This window comes from Lynx canadensis, chromosome B3 (genome assembly GCF_007474595.2).
Source record: "Lynx canadensis isolate LIC74 chromosome B3, mLynCan4.pri.v2, whole genome shotgun sequence".
Taxonomy (NCBI): domain Eukaryota; kingdom Metazoa; phylum Chordata; class Mammalia; order Carnivora; family Felidae; genus Lynx; species Lynx canadensis.
The window spans coordinates 106689302-106708114 of record NC_044308.2 but is presented as its reverse complement, the minus strand read 5'-3'; the positions used below and the strand labels follow the sequence as shown (position 1 = coordinate 106708114).

The window sequence follows — 18813 nt, the reverse complement described above, 5'->3', positions numbered from 1 at the left end:
TAAAAGGTGATATAGTACATTTGATAATTTTCAACCTCTAGTGAGTAGTTTTCATTTTTGTTGAAGTCTTCAAATTTCCAAAGGTAATCTTAATTCCATACTTTGAAAAATCAACTGGGCTGCTTTATCTTTTTCAAAAGCACACCTCATTCATTCATTCATTCATTCATTCTCATTCAGATACTAATTACTTTCTAGTTTGTAATGTGCTAGGTTTGGTTATAGGTGGGACAGAGGAGAGGAGAGAGAAGTCAGAGCTGAAAGTCAGCTAGCTGGGCTCATTACATATAGTGACTGGTCACAGATCCCACTAGTAAGTGTTCGGAACACTCTGCCCCAAACCTTCTTGGAACTTCTGTAGACATCTTCCTCCTAAAAAATTCTGTCCTCCACATTTTCCTTTTTGGCTCTTGTTAGTTAAACATTCATATTTTAAGATTTTAAAATTCTCAGATACCTTCTATCTTTGAGATACAGTTTCCATCTAACGTGAGTTCTTCCAAGTTAACACAGGATTCCAAGCCTTCTATTTTAGTGAGATTATTGTTGCTGAATGATGCCCATTTCAAATTTTCCAATTTTTCTAAATTTGTGATTTCAAAGAGATGTTGTCCATCTAAATTTAAAGCAGTTATCTGTAGAATAATTCACATTTTATGTTACTTCTGACTCGGTATCAATAAACTCAATGTTAAAAAAGGCTAATGAAATCATTCAAATGTGGTAAGTAACAGCAAAAGAATTCCTTCAGGGGCTCAGGGGCAACTAGGTGGTTCAGTCTGTTAAGTGTCTGACTTTGGCTCAGGTTGTGATCTCATGGTTCCTGAGTTTGTGCCCCACATTGGGCTCTGCACTGCTTGAGATTCTCTGTCTCTCTCCCTTTCTGACCCTCCCCTGCTCGCTTTTTCTCTCTCTCAAAATAAATAAATAAACTTAAAAAAAAAAAAAAAGAATTCCTTCAGGAACTAAAGACATTGTGAAACTTACAAAAGGGTAAAATTTGACAAGATTATAACCCCAAGAGGGACTTATATGGTCTTATGGACACTGTGCTGTGTCAGATTCTCCTGCAGTGAAAAACTTGTCCCAGCTGCTGGGAGTGCTGTGGGCAGAAAGATTTCGGCTGTCAGCTCCTTCAGGGACAGCCTCAGCTGCAGAGAGCTGCCTTGTGCAAGGTCATGCTCCTTCCCAGTTTGGCCCAAATCCAATGATGGAAGGATATAAAGACCTGGCCATCTCAGCCCAACTTGGGACAAATTTAAAGGGCCATTCTAATTCCAAAACTCGCCGTGGGGTCAGGCAGAGCTGTCACTGGGCATGCATCACAGCTAAATGTCTGTATATATCCTGTAATAAAATAATGCCATTGATTTCTTCCCTTTTCAAGGGTCAGCTTCTCTTAACCCAGGTTCAGTCTTTGGCAAGAGGCATAAGGATGCTCTGTGCAACAAAAAGAAGCTGTTGGTGCTCTATCCTTGGCTGAATTGTGACCAGTTCCCCTAGTGTCATGCCAGAATTCTTTATTTCTTTTACCTTGTCACCCAAAATTTTGGCTTGATCTCTGGTTCTGTGCTCTAAAGTTTGCTTGCTTCTTTTGGTACATTATCAAAATCTACCCTTTGGTCTTGTAGCATACACTTATCCTAAATCTCCAGCTCTATGGTGACTGCCATTAAGGCCTAGTCCCCATGACATTACCACTCATGACTTGACGTCCCTGTTTAATTTTGATTTGGCTCTTACAGTTTTCTGCTCCTTACCTATCTGTGCCCTCTTTAAGACACATGGACCAAAGCTGATTAAAAATCAAGTGAAATTGGGGCGACTGGGTGGCTCAGTTGGTTAAGCGACTGACTTCGGCTCAGGTCATGATCTTTCAGTTTGTGAGTTCGAGCCCCACGTCGGGCTCTGTGCTGACAGCTCAGAGCCTGGAGCCTACTTCAGATTCTATGTCTCCCCCTCTGTCTACCCCTGCCCTGCTCATGCTCTGTGTCTCTCTGTCTCCCAATAATAAATAAATGTTAAAAAGAATTTAAAAATCAATTGAAATTAAGCTTTTATATTAGTTAAACAGAATTAGTTTTTACCTTCAAGTACCAGTTTCCATTCACATGTAAATGTGGTCCCAACTTTGAAATCTGTGTCAGAATTTTGGCAGAAGGCCATATACTAAGTGTCCGTGGTCTCTCCTCTTTAGTACTAGAATGCCGTAAGAGCGATAACTAATAAAATAAAAAACACATGATGAATAAAGGAAATGGAATATAGAGGTTCATTTATATATAGTTAAAAGTACTTTTTCTTGCTGAGTGGCACAATGAATAATTTTAAAATATGACATTTTCTTTGCCTTAAAATGTTCTCAATATCTAGATATATTTCACTTTTTGTTTTAGCAGACTGTTACAAAATAATAGTTATAAAAGATTGCTATAATACAAACACCCATATAATCCATTCATTAAACAAGTTTCAGAGCTAGAATATTTCTCCCACTCTGGAAGCTCCCTGTGTGCCCCATCCTAATCCTTTTCCTCTCCTTCCCCTCCAGAGCCATCACTCACCTCATGTGAATCAACCAATGCTCCACAATCTCAAATTTTGTATCTACCATTCATTTGCTTTATTTATAGGCCTATGTTTGTGCCCATAAACAATATATCATTTAATCTTACACATATTAGAACCTTCTGTAAATTGAATAATATAAATGTATTCTTCTATGACTTACTTTTTGCTCAACATTGTGTTCGTGACATTCATCTAGGCTGCTGCACGTAGCTGTAGTTCATTCATATGTCATTGCTGTACAGTATTTCCTTATCGATTCTCCCATCAGTGAACATTGGGGCTGATTTCAGTTTTGCACACTGCTGTTATGAATATTCTTGACTCTTGCTGCATACATGCAAGAGTTTCTTTGGAATATACACAACTTGCTAGGTAATAGGGTTAACTATATATTCAGCCTTACTAGTTAATGCCAAATTATTTTCCAGAGTGGTTATACCGATGGTAACTTTTAGTTCAAATTTTTGCTAAAACTTGATAGTGTCAGGCTTTAAAACTTTTGCCAATTGGTGGCTGTAAATTGTTATCTCATGCAGTTTTAATGTTCATTTCCTTGAATACTAATGTGATGGAGCATCTTTTCCTACTATTTGGCTGCTCTGATTTCCTCTCCAGCACCTTTTGCCTACTTTTCTGTTTGATTGGCAGTCTTTTTCCTGGTATATTCAGGATATGCAAATAGCATCTTTTGTTAGTTAGACATGTTGCATATTTCTTTTCCCAGTATGTAGCTTGTTTTTCCACTTTCTTTATGGTGTGCCCTTTAAGGAACAGTTGAATTAATTTTAAAGTAGACAAATCCAGTCTTTTATATTTATGCTCTTGGTTTCTTGTGTAATGAATTCTTCCCTCATTCAAGGACATAATGATAATCTCTGCTCTTTGCTTTTAAAAAATTTTTTTTAATGTTTTTTATTTATTTTTTAATGTTTTATTTATTTATTTTTATTCTCTCTGTGTCTCTCAGAGAGAGACAGAGCATGAACAGGGGAGGGGCAGAGAGAGAGGGAGACACAGAATCCGAAGCAGGCTCCAGGCTCTGAGCTGTCAGCACAGAGCCCGACGCACGGCTCAAACTCACGAACCGAACCGTGGGATCATGACCTGAGCCGAAGTCGGACGCTTAACTGACTGAGCCACCCAGGCGCCCCTCTGCTCTTTGCTTTCAAAACATTTTTGATTTTGACTTTTACAGTGAAGTCTTAATGCACTTGTCCCAGTGCCTTTTATTGACTAGCTTCCTTGGTCTGTAAAGGCAGTTCTGTAATTTATCAAGTTTCCATGTATGTATGGTTCTACATTTGGTCTTTATATTCTGTGCTATTGGTCTGTCCCAACTCTACATTGTCTTAAAGGATTTTAGTAAGTTTTGATTTCTGGTAGGATAAATCCCCAACTCTTCTTCAGGAGTTAATTATATTTTTTTTATCAATAAAAAAGTTTCTTCCCTTCATTTTGAGTGGATCCAAAATTAAACATTACATAAGGAATTAATATTCAAATGCCTCACAAGAAGTACATAGCTGGAGAACTAGGGTAAAGATGTTTAGGATTGCAGCTATTTTGGCCAGAGTACAGCATTCTTAATCTGCATAATATGGGCATTTCCTGCCCCCTGCCCAAGTTCATTAATTATGTTATGTTTTGTTTGTTTTGTTTCAGCCAGTAATGTCAATACTAGATAGGTAATTCACTAAATGCTTTATCAAGGCCTCTAAGCTTACTTTGTCCACAGAAAGTTGCTTGTTTTCATGTAGGCTCTAGAAAGGACTCTGGTGAGTTTTCAAGTTGTCTAGGAAAAAATACAATTACCCAGGAGGCATTTTGGGGGTAGTGTGCAGGGATGAGAATCCATACAACTAGTTGGTATTTAAATAAGATACATTTAAACAGGAAAAAAAGTTCAAGTGATATGGTTGTTACATATTGATTGTTTTTTTTTTTTGTTAGCGTGCTAAAAGAAGACACAAAATCTTAAAAACAAGCAAGGTATGGAATATATAACTTGTATATTCTAAACAGCACAAAAAATATTAAATAGTGAAACCCAACCTGAGTAATCTTTGTTCCAGTAATAAATTTCATTGCTGCTATTGTTTCTTCTTCAGAAACGAGGAGTCCATCTAAATGAGTGAGAGTCTTTAATCTGCCAATAACACTCAGCCTTAATGTGGCTGGCTTGGGAGAAATACGAAAAGGTTAATTTTTACAAAATATTACATATGTTATGGCATGGAAAGGAGTGTGCTTTTTCATTCCTCCCATGTAATTCAAAATTATGCATCTCCCACTCTCATATATATCTAAAAATAAGGGCCTAACTTAGTTCTTCAGTAGCTGAAATTAAATTCTGTTTAAAAACTAATCTGTTTTGTTTGAAGCCAGATGACTTCTGGCTATAAGCTGTTGAAAAGTGTGATGAAAAGTGCTCAGAGAACAATGGCAGTGAACTCCTGTTCTTCTAGATCAGCAGTTAGCTCCGTGTGCAAGTCTCTATAGATCTTTAGCCCTTGGCATCTAGTTTGGCAACGGGAAGATAGCTGTACACATTCTGTGTCTGCTTTGGCAAAAGAAAAATACCCTTCAATTTTCCCGAGCAAAAAAGAAATAGAACAACGTAAACATAGTAACTTGGCCAATTTAACAGAACCAATCATTAGCCTCTTTTTAAAATATTGAACCCAGTCTTATATTCATTTTTGAAAAGCAAGGAAAGGAGGATTCTTGAAATTATTGGCTTGGGGCTTATTTTAAATCCTTGGAGATACCCTTGAATATAATCATTGAATACTGAAATTTCTTAGCACGAATCTGTGTATTTTTGTGATGAGAAAAAAATAGTGTTTAATCAAATTTCCTTTTATAGCAGAAAATAAGCCTCTATAATGCAGGTTTATCAGGGGAAGTAACAAATGTATTCCCTCCCTTAATAGTCTGTTTCTCTCACTGTATTCTATTATTCTTGGTCCCATGCTTCATTACAATAGGTTCTAGTACACTGAACTGTATAATCCCTCCCAAAGTTTGCAAATAGCAATGGTATCTAACACTCTTAAAGCCACCATACTCTCAAACTATTAGAGCTTATCAAAAAAAGCTTTCCTTATAGTAACATTTAATTCATTTGATCACTACACTAAATTCAACTTACAAAATACTTAAAGGAATTCTAGTAAAACAAAGATAGTTTGCCCATTTCTGCCTACTGCTGAATAGTACCAAGAAAATGGCTTAGAAATAAAAATGATTCTTTGCTTTTTTATAAATACATCTGCTGCGTACCTTTTGCCATGGATTATGCCTAATATCAAGAGTAAGAAGGCTTGCGGTGTGTTTGCATAACATATTTATTTCATCACCAGACTTTTTCAGTTGATTCCAGCTCAAGTCTAGGTGCTTGAGTTTCATCAGACCTCTGAATCCCTCCAGCGTTATCACATGGTTATGGCTTGCATCCAAATATTCAAGGTTATACTGCAACACATACAAATAGAAGTGGTGCTGAAAAGGGTCACAGTTTCTGTTTACAGAGTTCTTGTCTCTATGAGTCACTAAGTATTTACATGCTTTTTGGTAATTCTTACAGAAAACCTACACAGTAGATATATTGCATTATGGTATCAACATATGTATTCTCCCAAAGAGCTACAGGTCTTATATTTTTAGCCCTCAATTCTCACTTCACCCTTCTAAGGTAGAGAGGCAGGTATTTGTTTTCCTAGGAAAGAAACTGAAGAGTAACTGACAAGATAATTTATCCCCCCAAAACAAGGAATTATACTTTTACTTTCTGGGCTGCTGGTTTATACCATTGAACCCATGGCCTGGTTAAAAAAGATTCACCTTCAGAGGTAGAAATTTCAGCTCAGGTCATGATCTCACAGTTTGTGAATTTGAGCCTCGCATCAGCTCCACCCTCGGTGTGGAGACTGCTTGGGACTCTCTCTTGCTCCCTCTTTCTCTGCCCCTCCCTTGCTTGCTCTCTCTCTCTCAAAATAAATAAATAAGCTTAAAAAGAAAAAAAAAAGAGCCACTGAAAACATTGTTTCAATTATATGCACACATAGTCTTACACAAAACATTGTATTACATAGAAATTTGTATCCCTTTCACATTCATGCATCATTAAATATTCTTTAAAATGGTTTTGGATAATATTCCAATATTGTACTGATTGTATAATATTCCAATAAGTGAATAATTAGGATTATTTTAAACATATTACTATGAACATTTATGTGGCTTCTAATTCTTGGCAACACTACCACAAACATCCATGATCATGAGACTTTAACTGAGACTCTCATGTTTTTTCAGAAGAGATTTTTAAAAATGTGATTCTTAGTTTGGATTTCTATATTGTTAAAATTTTTGATAAATACTGCCAAATAATATTCAAGGATGTTTGTACCAATTTTTTCTTCCAACAGTAGAATATGAGAATGTTCATTTTCTTAAATACCCACCAATTCATCTGCCTTATTTTAATTTACATTGCTTATGACCGGTGAAGTTGAACATCTTTCCATGTGTTTTGTATGAGCCATTTTTAAATTTTGGTTTTGTTTCTTGTGTCTTGTCTTTAGACATTTATCTATTCAGATATTCATCTAGTTATTTGTAAGAAGTCTTTAAGACTTCAATTTGTTACTTCTATTTGTTGCAAATAAAATTTTCTTTTAAGGTGTATACTAATTCAGACTTAGAACAAAGAAGAGATTAAGAACTTTAAGAAGATATTTTGCAACATATTTTTAAAAATAAAAAGTAATATTACTATGGATTAAAAATGAACTTGATTTCTTTAAGGACATAAAGTCCTTAGACTTAGAACAGTTTTTTTGGCTTTATAAAGATTTACTACATGGCCTGTCTTTTCCCAGTTTTCATCATAAAGTGGTAAAAACTTGTCCCAAATTCTGGCACTTACATGCAGACTAGCATTTGGGAACCATGCATCATAAAAAGATAACTGTCTTCTTTCCTTGAAAAGGAGGATAGGATCTTCATTTTTGTAATCCCAAGATATAAAACAGATATTAAGTATTTTCAGTTTTGTAGCAGAGTTTTCTGTCTTAATAGTTCTTGTGCTTCAGTTTAAATCCTTAAATCACAGTATAGCACAGCCAATTTACAAAGATTAAAACCCACAACACCTCCTTTAACTATTCTTGGGGATAATGGTTCATTCTCTAAATATAAATTAGCTCTCTCTAGACATCAAGAACACTTTAACAATAAGTTTTTCATTGGAAGAGATAAGACAGAAGTATTATTTCAATAAAAAATTAGGCACATAATCCAGATTAAGATTGCAAAGAGCTATATATATATATATAATATATATATATATATATATATATATATATATATAATCTATATATATATATATTTGTCTTTCCCCGGCCTACTCTGACTATGGTGGAGCTATTTTCAGAGAAACAAATCTGTTCTTATTGCTTTCTTTCAGATACTCTTTTCCTGATAGTTCAGGTGAGCGAATGACAAACATGCAGCCTAGGACTTTTTAATTTATTGTATGGATGTCTTGTTTAGACTTTTAAAAACGCTATAAAAACCATAGAGTATATATATGTTTTCATCATTAACGAAGCCAAGTCTTCCATTATATAAACAGTGTTAGGTTGGGTATTTTGATTTACAAGGCAAGGCCAGGATGATGAACACTTAAGAATAATATATTTATTTTCTGCAACCTTGTAGAAGCAACTTGTAGCATGCAAGGCAGGTATGGAAACTCTCTATGTTAGAGACATGCTTAAGGAAAATTAGAGTAAAAATGAGATATCTCCAAGGTAAATTAAAAAAAACTTAGAAGACAATAAGAATGAATGTGAGGGGTGCCTGGGTGGCTCAGTCAGTTGAGCGTCTGACTTCGGCTCAGGTCATGATCTTGCAGTTTGTGAGTTCGAGCCCCACGGTGGGCTCTGTGCTGAGAGCTTAGAGACTGGAGCCTGTTTTGGATTCTGTGTCTCCCTCTCTCTGCCCCTCCCCCACTTATGCTTTGCCTCTTTCAAGAATAAATAAACATTAAAAAAAAAATAATTCAAAGAATGAAGGTGAGTGATTAAACTAGATCATAACCTTTTGTAATGCCAAGATAAACATAATTCATATTAAACACACATACAAAACTCATTACTGGAGAATAAAGAGGTGGAGGCAGCATAAGTTTTCAATCTCTCTGAATCCCCACACAAAAACAGAATAAATAAATAAACCCAAATTCCATGGACAACGTTTATAACAAAGTTACATGACAAGGTAGCCCAATAAGACCCCAAAGAAGTCGTAGGAATAAACCACCAACAACCACAAGCCCTATGGGGTATCCATGCCTATGTGAGAGGAAGCAGGGACCGTCAGGCAGCATCTGATGGACCTGAGAACAAGACAGACCCCAAAAGGCTGCCAATGTTTACTGGAAAGTATGGGAGCCAACCTGAGTACAACTGGGAGAAGTTCTGCCCTCTTCATTACTGAGTGCATGCATGGGACCCACAGGAGAAAGGTCTGAAGCAGCTGGGGCAGTCCAGCACTTATGGATCTTAAAACTCCCCTAGAAGGCCCCCTTCTAGAACAAAATCCTTCTCAAAGAAGAAACTCAAAAATTAAACAGGGTAAGGACAAAAAACGCAAATAAACGATAAAGTTCAGAGCAAAGTGGAGGAAGAGAGTACAGTCGGGAAATGTCAGAAAGTAAGCGCTATAATTTTTTTTAAAGCAAAAATAAACAACAGAGGAGGGAGATCTGTGAAGGTAGGAAAGCTTTCCCTAACTCCACTTCGTTTTAGAAGTTAAGAAAAAATATTTCATTAAAAAATGAGCAGCAGAAAAGTATTGAGATCAAATCCCAAAGTTAGGAGAGCAGGAGGGAGAGGGAGAGGGGTGGGGGTGCAGAAAGGAGTGAGAGACATTGCTGTTGGCAATAAAAGAACACCAGAAAGATATGCTCAGAACTTATCATGACTATTAACTTACTATTTTAAAACAAGCAAAAAGATGTTAAGAATGATACAAGATAAAAAATAACAATATAAATATGGATTAGAAAAACTCAGTAGTAAGGTGAAAGAACCCATAAAATAATTTGAAATAAAAGAAAAACATTTCAGAAACAAATAGTCAAACACAAAAGCAAGTAAAACAATAGGTAATGCTTTAAGATAAACAGAAGGTAAAAAAAAAATTGTAAAATCAAATCGACTTAAAATTTTAAATTAAGAAATAGAAAGGACACAAGAGAAAGTGACAAATAGTGAAGATAGGTAAAGATTCCACATGTGGATAATGTGCATCCCTGAAGAAGAAAACTGAAGCAAGGAAGCAAAAAAAAGAGGCTTAAAACTTTCGATTTAAAAAAAGGAAAGAAAAAATGATTTTAATCTGTATTTTGGAAGAGCATACTGTGAAGCTGAAATACTGGCCCAGGCGACCAATACCAAGACATATTCTAGTAAAATTACTAAACTTAAAAAAAAAAAAACTTAAAAAGTTTTTTGGCCATCCAGAAGAAAAAAGCATGTGACTTATGAGGGAAAAATTGTACACTGTCATCAGACTTTTCTACAGCAACAGTTTATGTCAGAAGAAACAAGTAACATTTAAGATGCCCAAGGAAATAAATTGTGAGCCAAGGATTTTATATCTAGCAAAACTGCCTTGCATGTGTAGAGGATATAGAAAAACTATTATCTACATGCAGTAGTGGAAGGGATATTGTCCCCATAAGCCCTTCCTGAGGAATCTATAATAGAATATTTTTCAGACCATCAAAATGTTTAGAGAGATACCAACCTAAGGACTAGTGACAAGAATTAAATATACAGTTACCAAACAACTAAAAGGGAGAGTGTACAAAGTGCAAGGCTACATGTTCTGACAAAGTATATACAGAATGATCATTTTGATTCATTTTTAAAATGAATAATGGAAAGAACATATACAAAATAAAAAAATCTTTCCAGTAATCATATTGATGAGAGTATCAGGGCTGTTATTCTGAGACTGTTGTGTGTGTAATAAGGGATAAAACAATGAGCAGTTATTAAATAGTCCACTGCTATCAATTTGTACCCTTGAAACTGAGGATTATTGGTGTGAGAGAAAGAAAGATATTGATGTAAGTAACAGAGAAGAGGTTAAGCTAAAAGATTTTCAGTATTGAATCTGAGTTGGAAATACCAATATAAATACATGAGGTTAGTTTTAGTTATACATACATATATAGTCACACACACACGTGTGCGCACGCGCACACACACACACACACACACACACACCTTCCCCATAATAAGTTCTGTCCAATGGAAAGACCTAGAAACAATGACCAACCCAGACTGTGGTCCTGAAATACCACTTTTCTCTAAAAGAAACTAGGGCTCCTTGAAGAAATGGCTGATCCCATGTCTACAAAAGAAAATACAGAAAATGGACATGGAACATCTTTTATGCCAGGTGGCAAAGAAGCTATCAGAGACCACTATGGTCATGGCAAAAGAAGCTAACTTTAAGATGATTCCATTGGTTAAGACGATACAATTTGAGCTTCAATCATGATAATAATTGAATGGATGGACTCTCATCAAATGTGTTTAAGACCCTGCATTCCTAATGATATTAAAACAAAAAAGGAATTGCTTGTCTTTGGGAGATCACAAAGAACCATTCATTATCTTCATATAAAGGCAAATAAACACCTATTCTGCATTTTCTACATGAGTGGTACCACTGGGTAACCAAATCACAGAAAAGGGGAAATGTCTTTACGTAAAAATATTCTAACCAATAAATGAAAAAGAAATGATAGAATAGAAATATTGCCATTTTGTAATCACTAATGAGTTAATGGATATAGACATTAATAATGGTACCAGCATGAGAAAAGTGAGTCAACCACACATTATCTGATTCTTACAGTCTTACCAGAGGAATGGAACCTGAGTCTGATCCAATTTCTGGATTTAGTTGCCAAATTGTAGAAAATACTGAGGGTGGGGGCTTGTAGGATTGTATCATAAGCAAATCAGCAGGGTCCAAATTGTGGGACACTCTTAGGATTGGAAGGTCAAAGCATTTCTACAGATAAACTATGGGGAGTGGAAGGGGAAAGAAGGAATTATAAGAGAAACCTATAAATTAAAAGAGACTTAAACAATTTTTAGAATGGCAAAACCAAACTATTGTACTAGGTAGGGATGCACATTTGGGTGATGAAACTATGGGGGAAAATGCAGGGAGAGGATTACTGGAGAGGTCAAGATAATGATTTCTTGAAGGGATGGGGCATATATAGAAGGGGCTTATGTTGTAGTTTACAAAGTTCTATTCCTTGACCTGGGTGCTAGTTACAAGCACATTCACCTTATAATAATTTACTAAGCCATGTGCTTGAAGTATGTAATTTTCTGTATCTGTTTTTTTAAATTATTATTTATTTTGAGAGAGAGAGAGAGAGCAGGTATGTGGAGGAGAGACAGAGAGAGAGGGAGAAAAACAATCCCAAGCAGACTCCACACTGTCAGCATGGAGCCTGATGCAGGGCTCAAACCCATGAACTGTGAGATCATGACCTGAGCTGAAATCAAGAGTCGGATGCTTAACCAACCAAGCCACCCATGCACCCCTGTATCTGTTTTATTTTACAATAAAAAGGTGAAAAAAATACACACAGATTATTTCCTCCCTCTGATCACCCCTAACATTCCCGTAGTCATTTTTCAAGACATAGTTATATATCAGATACTTGATGTATCTGATCTATCTAGATATATCTATCTACCTTTGCTAATCTTAAAATTTGAAAACACCACTTAGGCATATTTGTCCAGTTCTCTTATCTGTAAAATGTCCACAGTAATATTAATCTAATAAGTAGGCTGTGAAGCTATGATGTTGAAAGAAAATTTTCCGTCAAAGGAGAACAACAAAACTGTACTACAGAATACATGCTGGGAAGCTGGCTAAGCTCACTCACTATCTAAGTGCCTTGCATGACTTAAGAGTTTACTCATCAAATTTTGTGCCTAAGCAGAATAATTATGGCTGTCATAACCTCTGGAACCATTGGCAAATCATCAGAAAAAAAGTTAAATAAAACATGCCAACCATTTACATATAGTCTTGGGACCTCTATTAAACTACCTTCTTTTTTTCTTAATGTTTATTTTTGAGAGAGAGAGACAGAGAGGAAACGTGAGGTGGGGAGGGGCAGAGAGACAGAATCTGAAACAGGCTCCAGGCTTCAAGCTGTCAGCACAGAGTCCGACCAGGGCTCAAACTCAAGAGCCCCGAGACCATGACCTGAGCCTAAGTTGGATGCTTAACCGACTGAGCCACGCAAGCACCCCAAACTGTCTTCTTTACTTAGCTGTATATCGAACCCAAACTATCAGGGATTCTATTAAAAAGGACCTCGGCTTACCAAAAGAAACAAGGAAGGGGGCTTAATACTAAAACTTAAGGTCAGTTAGCAAAGTAACAGTTCCAACCAGAGTGGGAGAGGCAGCAACGCAAGGGCTTTGATATGGTTGAAAGCAGCAGGTAGGGAATGAAGAGCTGAGGATGATGATATATTCTGAAACGGTATGTCAGTGGCCTGGGACCCATGGAAACAGGGGATGCTGGGTTGGAGTTCTGGAGCCACATATGTAATTATTTTTGTTATATGATACATAACAAAGAAAACAAAAGCCAGATAAGATGCTTAGCTATGTGTACATGTGCATTACTGTATTTGTCCTATTATCTGTGAGAGGGTGAACACAAGTTCAACAAGGTCCGTGCGGGTGACATTCAGGTAGAAAGAACAAGGCAGAAGGAAAAGAGAAATAACAACATGAACAATGAACAAATGGGAAGAATTGACAGCCTTCAATATGAAGTAGTAAACTAGAGAATGAAGAAATAAGGACTCAGGAGCAGAAAAATAAGAATGAGAAAACAATGGAAATGACAATTTCCAAAAGACATTTTAAAAACAAATCTGGGGTAGTTTTAATAAATTTATTTTCAAGTAGCTAGAAATCAGATATGACCACAGGCGTATAATTGGTTTTCCAAATGGAATCTGAATCCAAGACCTATTTTAGACAAAGTAACATCATAATGTATGTATGTTTGTTCCCAATTTGAGCTGTATAATCCTGAATATGGTATATTTGAGGTCATAATTACAAAAATAATTTATTAAATTAATAATTTTATTTTACTTAAATAGTTTCAAAAGGACAGTTCTTACCAAGTGGTATACATCATCTAAACAGGTAAATTCATTAAAGCTGATACTAAGTTTTCGAAGTCCTGTTAACTTGGAGAGATCTCTCAATTTACTCAAGCTGTTTCCATGTAGATTCAGACTCTGAAATAAATGGAAATATAAATTAAAAAATAAGACAGATTACATTCTATATCATAGTTTTTTAACATTGAGAGAGCGCCAATAAGAAATATATCTAATGTATGATTTTAAAAGTATAGTTTATAATAGCATCACTGGGCCCTGTTCTTGATTAATTTGATTTTCCACTTGAGTCTAAAAACAATTTCTTTTTGAAAGAGAGCAAGAGCGTATGTGTGCACAAGTGGGGGGAGGGGTAGAGGGAGAGGGAGAGAGAGACTTTTTTTTTTTTTAATTTTTTTTCAACGTTTATTTATTTTTGGGACAGAGAGAGACAGAGCATGAACGGGGGAGGGGCAGAGAGAGGGCGACACAGAATCAGAAACAGGCTCCAGGCTCTGAGCCATCAGCCCAGAGCCTGACGCGGGGCTCGAACTCACGGACCGCGAGATCGTGACCTGGCTGAAGTCGGACGCTTAACCGACTGCGCCACCCAGGCGCCCCGAGAGAGACTCTTAAGTAGGCTCCATGCCCAGCACGGAGCCCAACTCAGGGCTCAATCTCACGACTATGAAATCACGACATGAGCTGAAATCAAGAAGAGTCAGACACTTAACTGACTTAAAAATTCTTTTTAGAAAATAGCTAAATACATTGTTAAGACATTTATTAAGGCACATCTATTTCTCACGCTAGCCAGTGAACGATATAGGCCCTAAAGACTTTGGGTATTGGCTAGGATACCTCATAAGAGAGAAGATGGCAAGGATACACCTTGATTGGACAAAACTGTATGAAGGCACAGGACTAAGGAAGAGACGCTGCGTATGCTAAAGTAGGAGGACAGACACTCAAAGAAGGAGGTAGGAAAGTGTTTCCATATCAGAATTTGGCCTAGACTTTTCCTGTCCATTTGATCCCGGGCTAAACAAAAATGAGTGCTATTACAGTTTTTTTTTTAATATTTAGAGGATACCCTGATGTCTACATATTTTTCCGTCTTTACACTACACCATTGTGAAAGGTATCAAGTGAAGATTATGTTTATGCATAGTCTACAGAATAAGCAGTGGCACAGGAAAAATGTTTTAATATAATTTAATATAAAAATGTTTTCATATAATTAAAAATGTTTTAATATTCACAACAAATTAGTATTATGATAAAATCAAGCATCTACTTCCCAACTCTCTTCACTCACCACCACCATCTTATGCCCTATTATACTGTGGATATAACCAAATTCTTGGCAGGGAGAAACATCTAAATGTCAAATAGTTGTCAAAATTTAGTTAAAATTGTTAAGAAGGGTCAATTTATGCAGAGTAATTTATTCTACAGGTCACATTTTGGTATCTACAGATACCTTACACTTAACATGTCCAAACTGAATTCATCATTTTCCATACATATCTGCCTGGTAGTCTATTTTTTCAATCCTGATTAAGAGTTTGACTATCTATCCAACAGTTATTGTTGACCACCCCGTTTTCCTCTTTTCCATATGCATTTGATTCTAGAAATGTTTCTCAAACCAACCATTCCATACCATTACTACTAAAAGTGTCTTAGTTCAGACTATTATTGTCCTTTGGACTACTACAATAGTATCCACTGGCTATCCATACCATCAGTCTGTCTTTAGCTAAATCTAACCACAAGTTGCCAAAGTTAGGGTCTTTACAAACACAGGGCCTGTTTCTTAAAGATAAACTAAAATTTTAAAATTTGCCTTTGCAAATCCATCCTCTTGTGGCTATAACCTCCAACCTACACCTTTACCTTCTACTATTACACACCTTATGTTCATAGTCAACCTATGTTCCCTAATAACACTAGGATCTTTCAAAACCATGTGCTTCTAGGTAGAGAATTTCCTCTGCCTGGAAGACATAAACAACTGAATTTCTCATATCTTTCAAAAATCAACACAAAACTTATCTTCTCTCTATGGAACTCTCCCAGAAACTCCAAACTTCCTATATTTGTATACATATCTGTCTCCTCTGCTAAAATGATGTCCTTGAGATAGGGAAAATAACTCATTGAGCCCCCAATGCTTAACTCATTGCCTAAAACATAGCAAATGCTCAGTAAATGCTAGATGAATAAATCGGTGCAAAAGCCAGACATACAAGCCAGACATACAACTAATAACTATATTCTTTTTTATTCAGGTATAATTAGCATACAGTGTTATATTAGTTTCAGGTGTATAAGATAGGGATTCACCAATTTATACATTTCTCAGTGCTCATCACAATAAGTGTACTCTTAATCCCCTTCACCTATTTCACTCATTCCCTCCCATCTCCCACCTTTATTTCTATATATTTTATTTATTTTTAGGTGTCCTAAAAAACTCAATCTAGAGGGGAAGACTGAAAAGAAAATAAGAGGTGTGTGTGTGTGTACCCTCTGTTTCTCTTATAGTAATGGCACAAAGGAAGGAGAATAAAGGGTGTGATGTCTAAACATTCTTGTTGTAGTATCCATTATTTTTACTAGAAGCCCTAGAAGGTTTTTCTGGCTTTTAGGCAGTATATGCAAATTTAGGATGAGAGGTTCTTCCATTCTTATGTTATGGGTATTGATCAAATTAAGGCAGTCAGGTGGAAGTCACGAGCAAGCCAGGTATTCTGAAGTCTTATTCTCCTCCTCACTGTTTTTTATCTTACAAACCAAAGATAATTAAAGAAGGCCTACCTTTTTTTAAAAACTATTGCTGTTTTTTTTAACGTTTATTTAATCCCTTTAAATCTATAGAAATGTATGTTGTGGAAGCTCAATCCAATCAAACTCATGCATTTAAACTTTTTATTACTAAAGCTTTATTATAAAAAATTTATTAATTATGAACTCTTTACCTTATAGGGCAGAAACAATAATTTCTCCATGTCAACTCAAAGAATGTTCTTATAATCGCTATACTGCACATTTATGATGCAGATGGTGGTACTGCCATCATGTCATGAAGCTTTCTTTCCTCCCTAATAATAACTGGTTAAGGTCAAACTTAATCTCCTAGACTTGAAGATTTGGTGGATGGTGACGACATAGTTGGACCAAAGCAACCCCTTGAAAAAAGATGTTTTCTAAATATTTTCAGAAGCAGACTCAAAACTATTGACCACACTTCTTATTTTCAAAAATATTTTGGGGGCCCCTGGGTGGCTCAGTCAATTAAGCATCTGACTCTTGATTTCAGCTCAGGTCATGATCTCATGGTTCATGGGATTGATCCCTGCATCGGGCACTGCACTGACATCACTGAGCCTGCTTGGGATTCTCTCTCCCCTGCAACTCTCTGCCCCTGCACTATTCACTCACTCTCTGTCTCTGTCTCTGTCTCTGTCTCTGTCTCTCTCTCTCTCAGTCAAAAATAAAGTAAATAGGGGTGCCTGGGTGACTCAGTCTGTTAAATGTCTGACTTTGGCTTAGGTCATGATCTCACAGTTTGTAGGTTTGAGCCCCGCGGCAGGCTCTGTGCTGACAGCTGGAGCCTAGAGCCTGCTTTGGATTCTGTGTCTCCCTCTCTCTCTCTCTCTGCCCCTCCCCTGCTAGTGTTCTGTCTCTCTCTGTCTCTCAAAAATAAATAAACATTAAGATAAAAAATAAAATAAAGCAACATTAAAAATTTTTTAAACATTTTTTCATTCTCTTTTTGTTTTATATAGTCACTTGAAAAAATTGTCTTCATAAACAAGTGATCTAGAAATGTCACATTGGAACAGTGTAATTGACTTTCAAGATAAAAATAATTTCTGAATATTTATCTGTATCTCAGCTTTCAGGGCACACATAGAAAGATAATGTCATGTGAGAATAACTTGTCTTCTCAAGTATCAATCAGATACTTGTCTTCTCAGTGTATCAGATATTAATTTGCTTGCTACTTCTGCAGTTCAAGCAAACCCACTTTGTAAGAGCCATTTGCTGTAAAGATACTGTTTTTATTTTATTTTATTTTATTTTATTTTTTAAAGTTTATTTATTTATTTTGAGATAGAGAGGGAGAATCAGCAGGGAAGGGGCAGAGAGAGTGGGGGACAGAGGATCCGAAGCAGCATCCATCCTTTCCTCAAGACACCACTATTTTCAGCTTTTAGAAAATTATCACAATATTCTTATTTTGTTAGCACAAGAAATTCTATGAACAGTTGTCAGAAAATTGTAGTAAATATACTACTATAGATTTAAAGTGTACCCCTTGGATTTGGCCCTCTTGTGCAATGCACACTGAACCATCTTATATTGCTGCCCTGGTGCTGGGGATATACATATTGAAGAATAGTCACAGCCTCAGCCACTGTGGAATTTACAGTCTCGGAAGGACACAGAGCATATAACAAAGGAATCTGATGCAGACTCAGAGGTAAGAGAAAACTTTGCTTTAGTATAGATCTAAAAGATGTGTGGGAATTAACTAGGAGAAGGGGGTCAGGGGAGAACATTCCATGCAGAGGACTAGAAAGTGCAGAGGATCTGTGTTGGATGCAAGCAGAATGCATTTAAGAAACAGAAAGGAGGCTGAGCATGGAGAACTAAAGAGAGGGTAATATTGAAAGAGTCTGGAAAGGTAGGCCAGGATCCAGGCCATTCAGAATCTTATAGGCCATATTAAGGACTTTGGTTTTACTTTTAAAACAATGGAAAATCATTTGAAGATTTCAAGGAAGAGTGGTAAGGGGTAACAAAGATATGAGCAAATTTGTATCTTGAAAAGATTGCTCTAGCTTGCAGAATAAATTGGGGGCTCAAAGTGAAAGCAGGACAAAGCCTCTATTGTACAGCTCTAGGTGGTACCCTCTAACCCCCATATTGAGTTATATTCAGTTATGAATGGCACCCAAAGAACACATTAATAGAATATAATGTGAATT

The 18813-nt window shown here is 36.3% G+C and overlaps 1 protein-coding gene across 1 annotated transcript in view; it reads right to left on the bottom strand.

Annotated features, from left to right (window-relative positions):
* Positions 1–18813, bottom strand: part of LRRC9 (leucine rich repeat containing 9) — a 104440-nt gene that overhangs the window by 41539 nt on the left and 44088 nt on the right. The window contains 5 exon segments of the mRNA XM_032593363.1: positions 458–635; positions 2088–2222; positions 4624–4749; positions 5854–6045; positions 13832–13951. Of these exon segments, the coding sequence (XP_032449254.1) occupies positions 458–635; positions 2088–2222; positions 4624–4749; positions 5854–6045; positions 13832–13951 (751 nt within the window).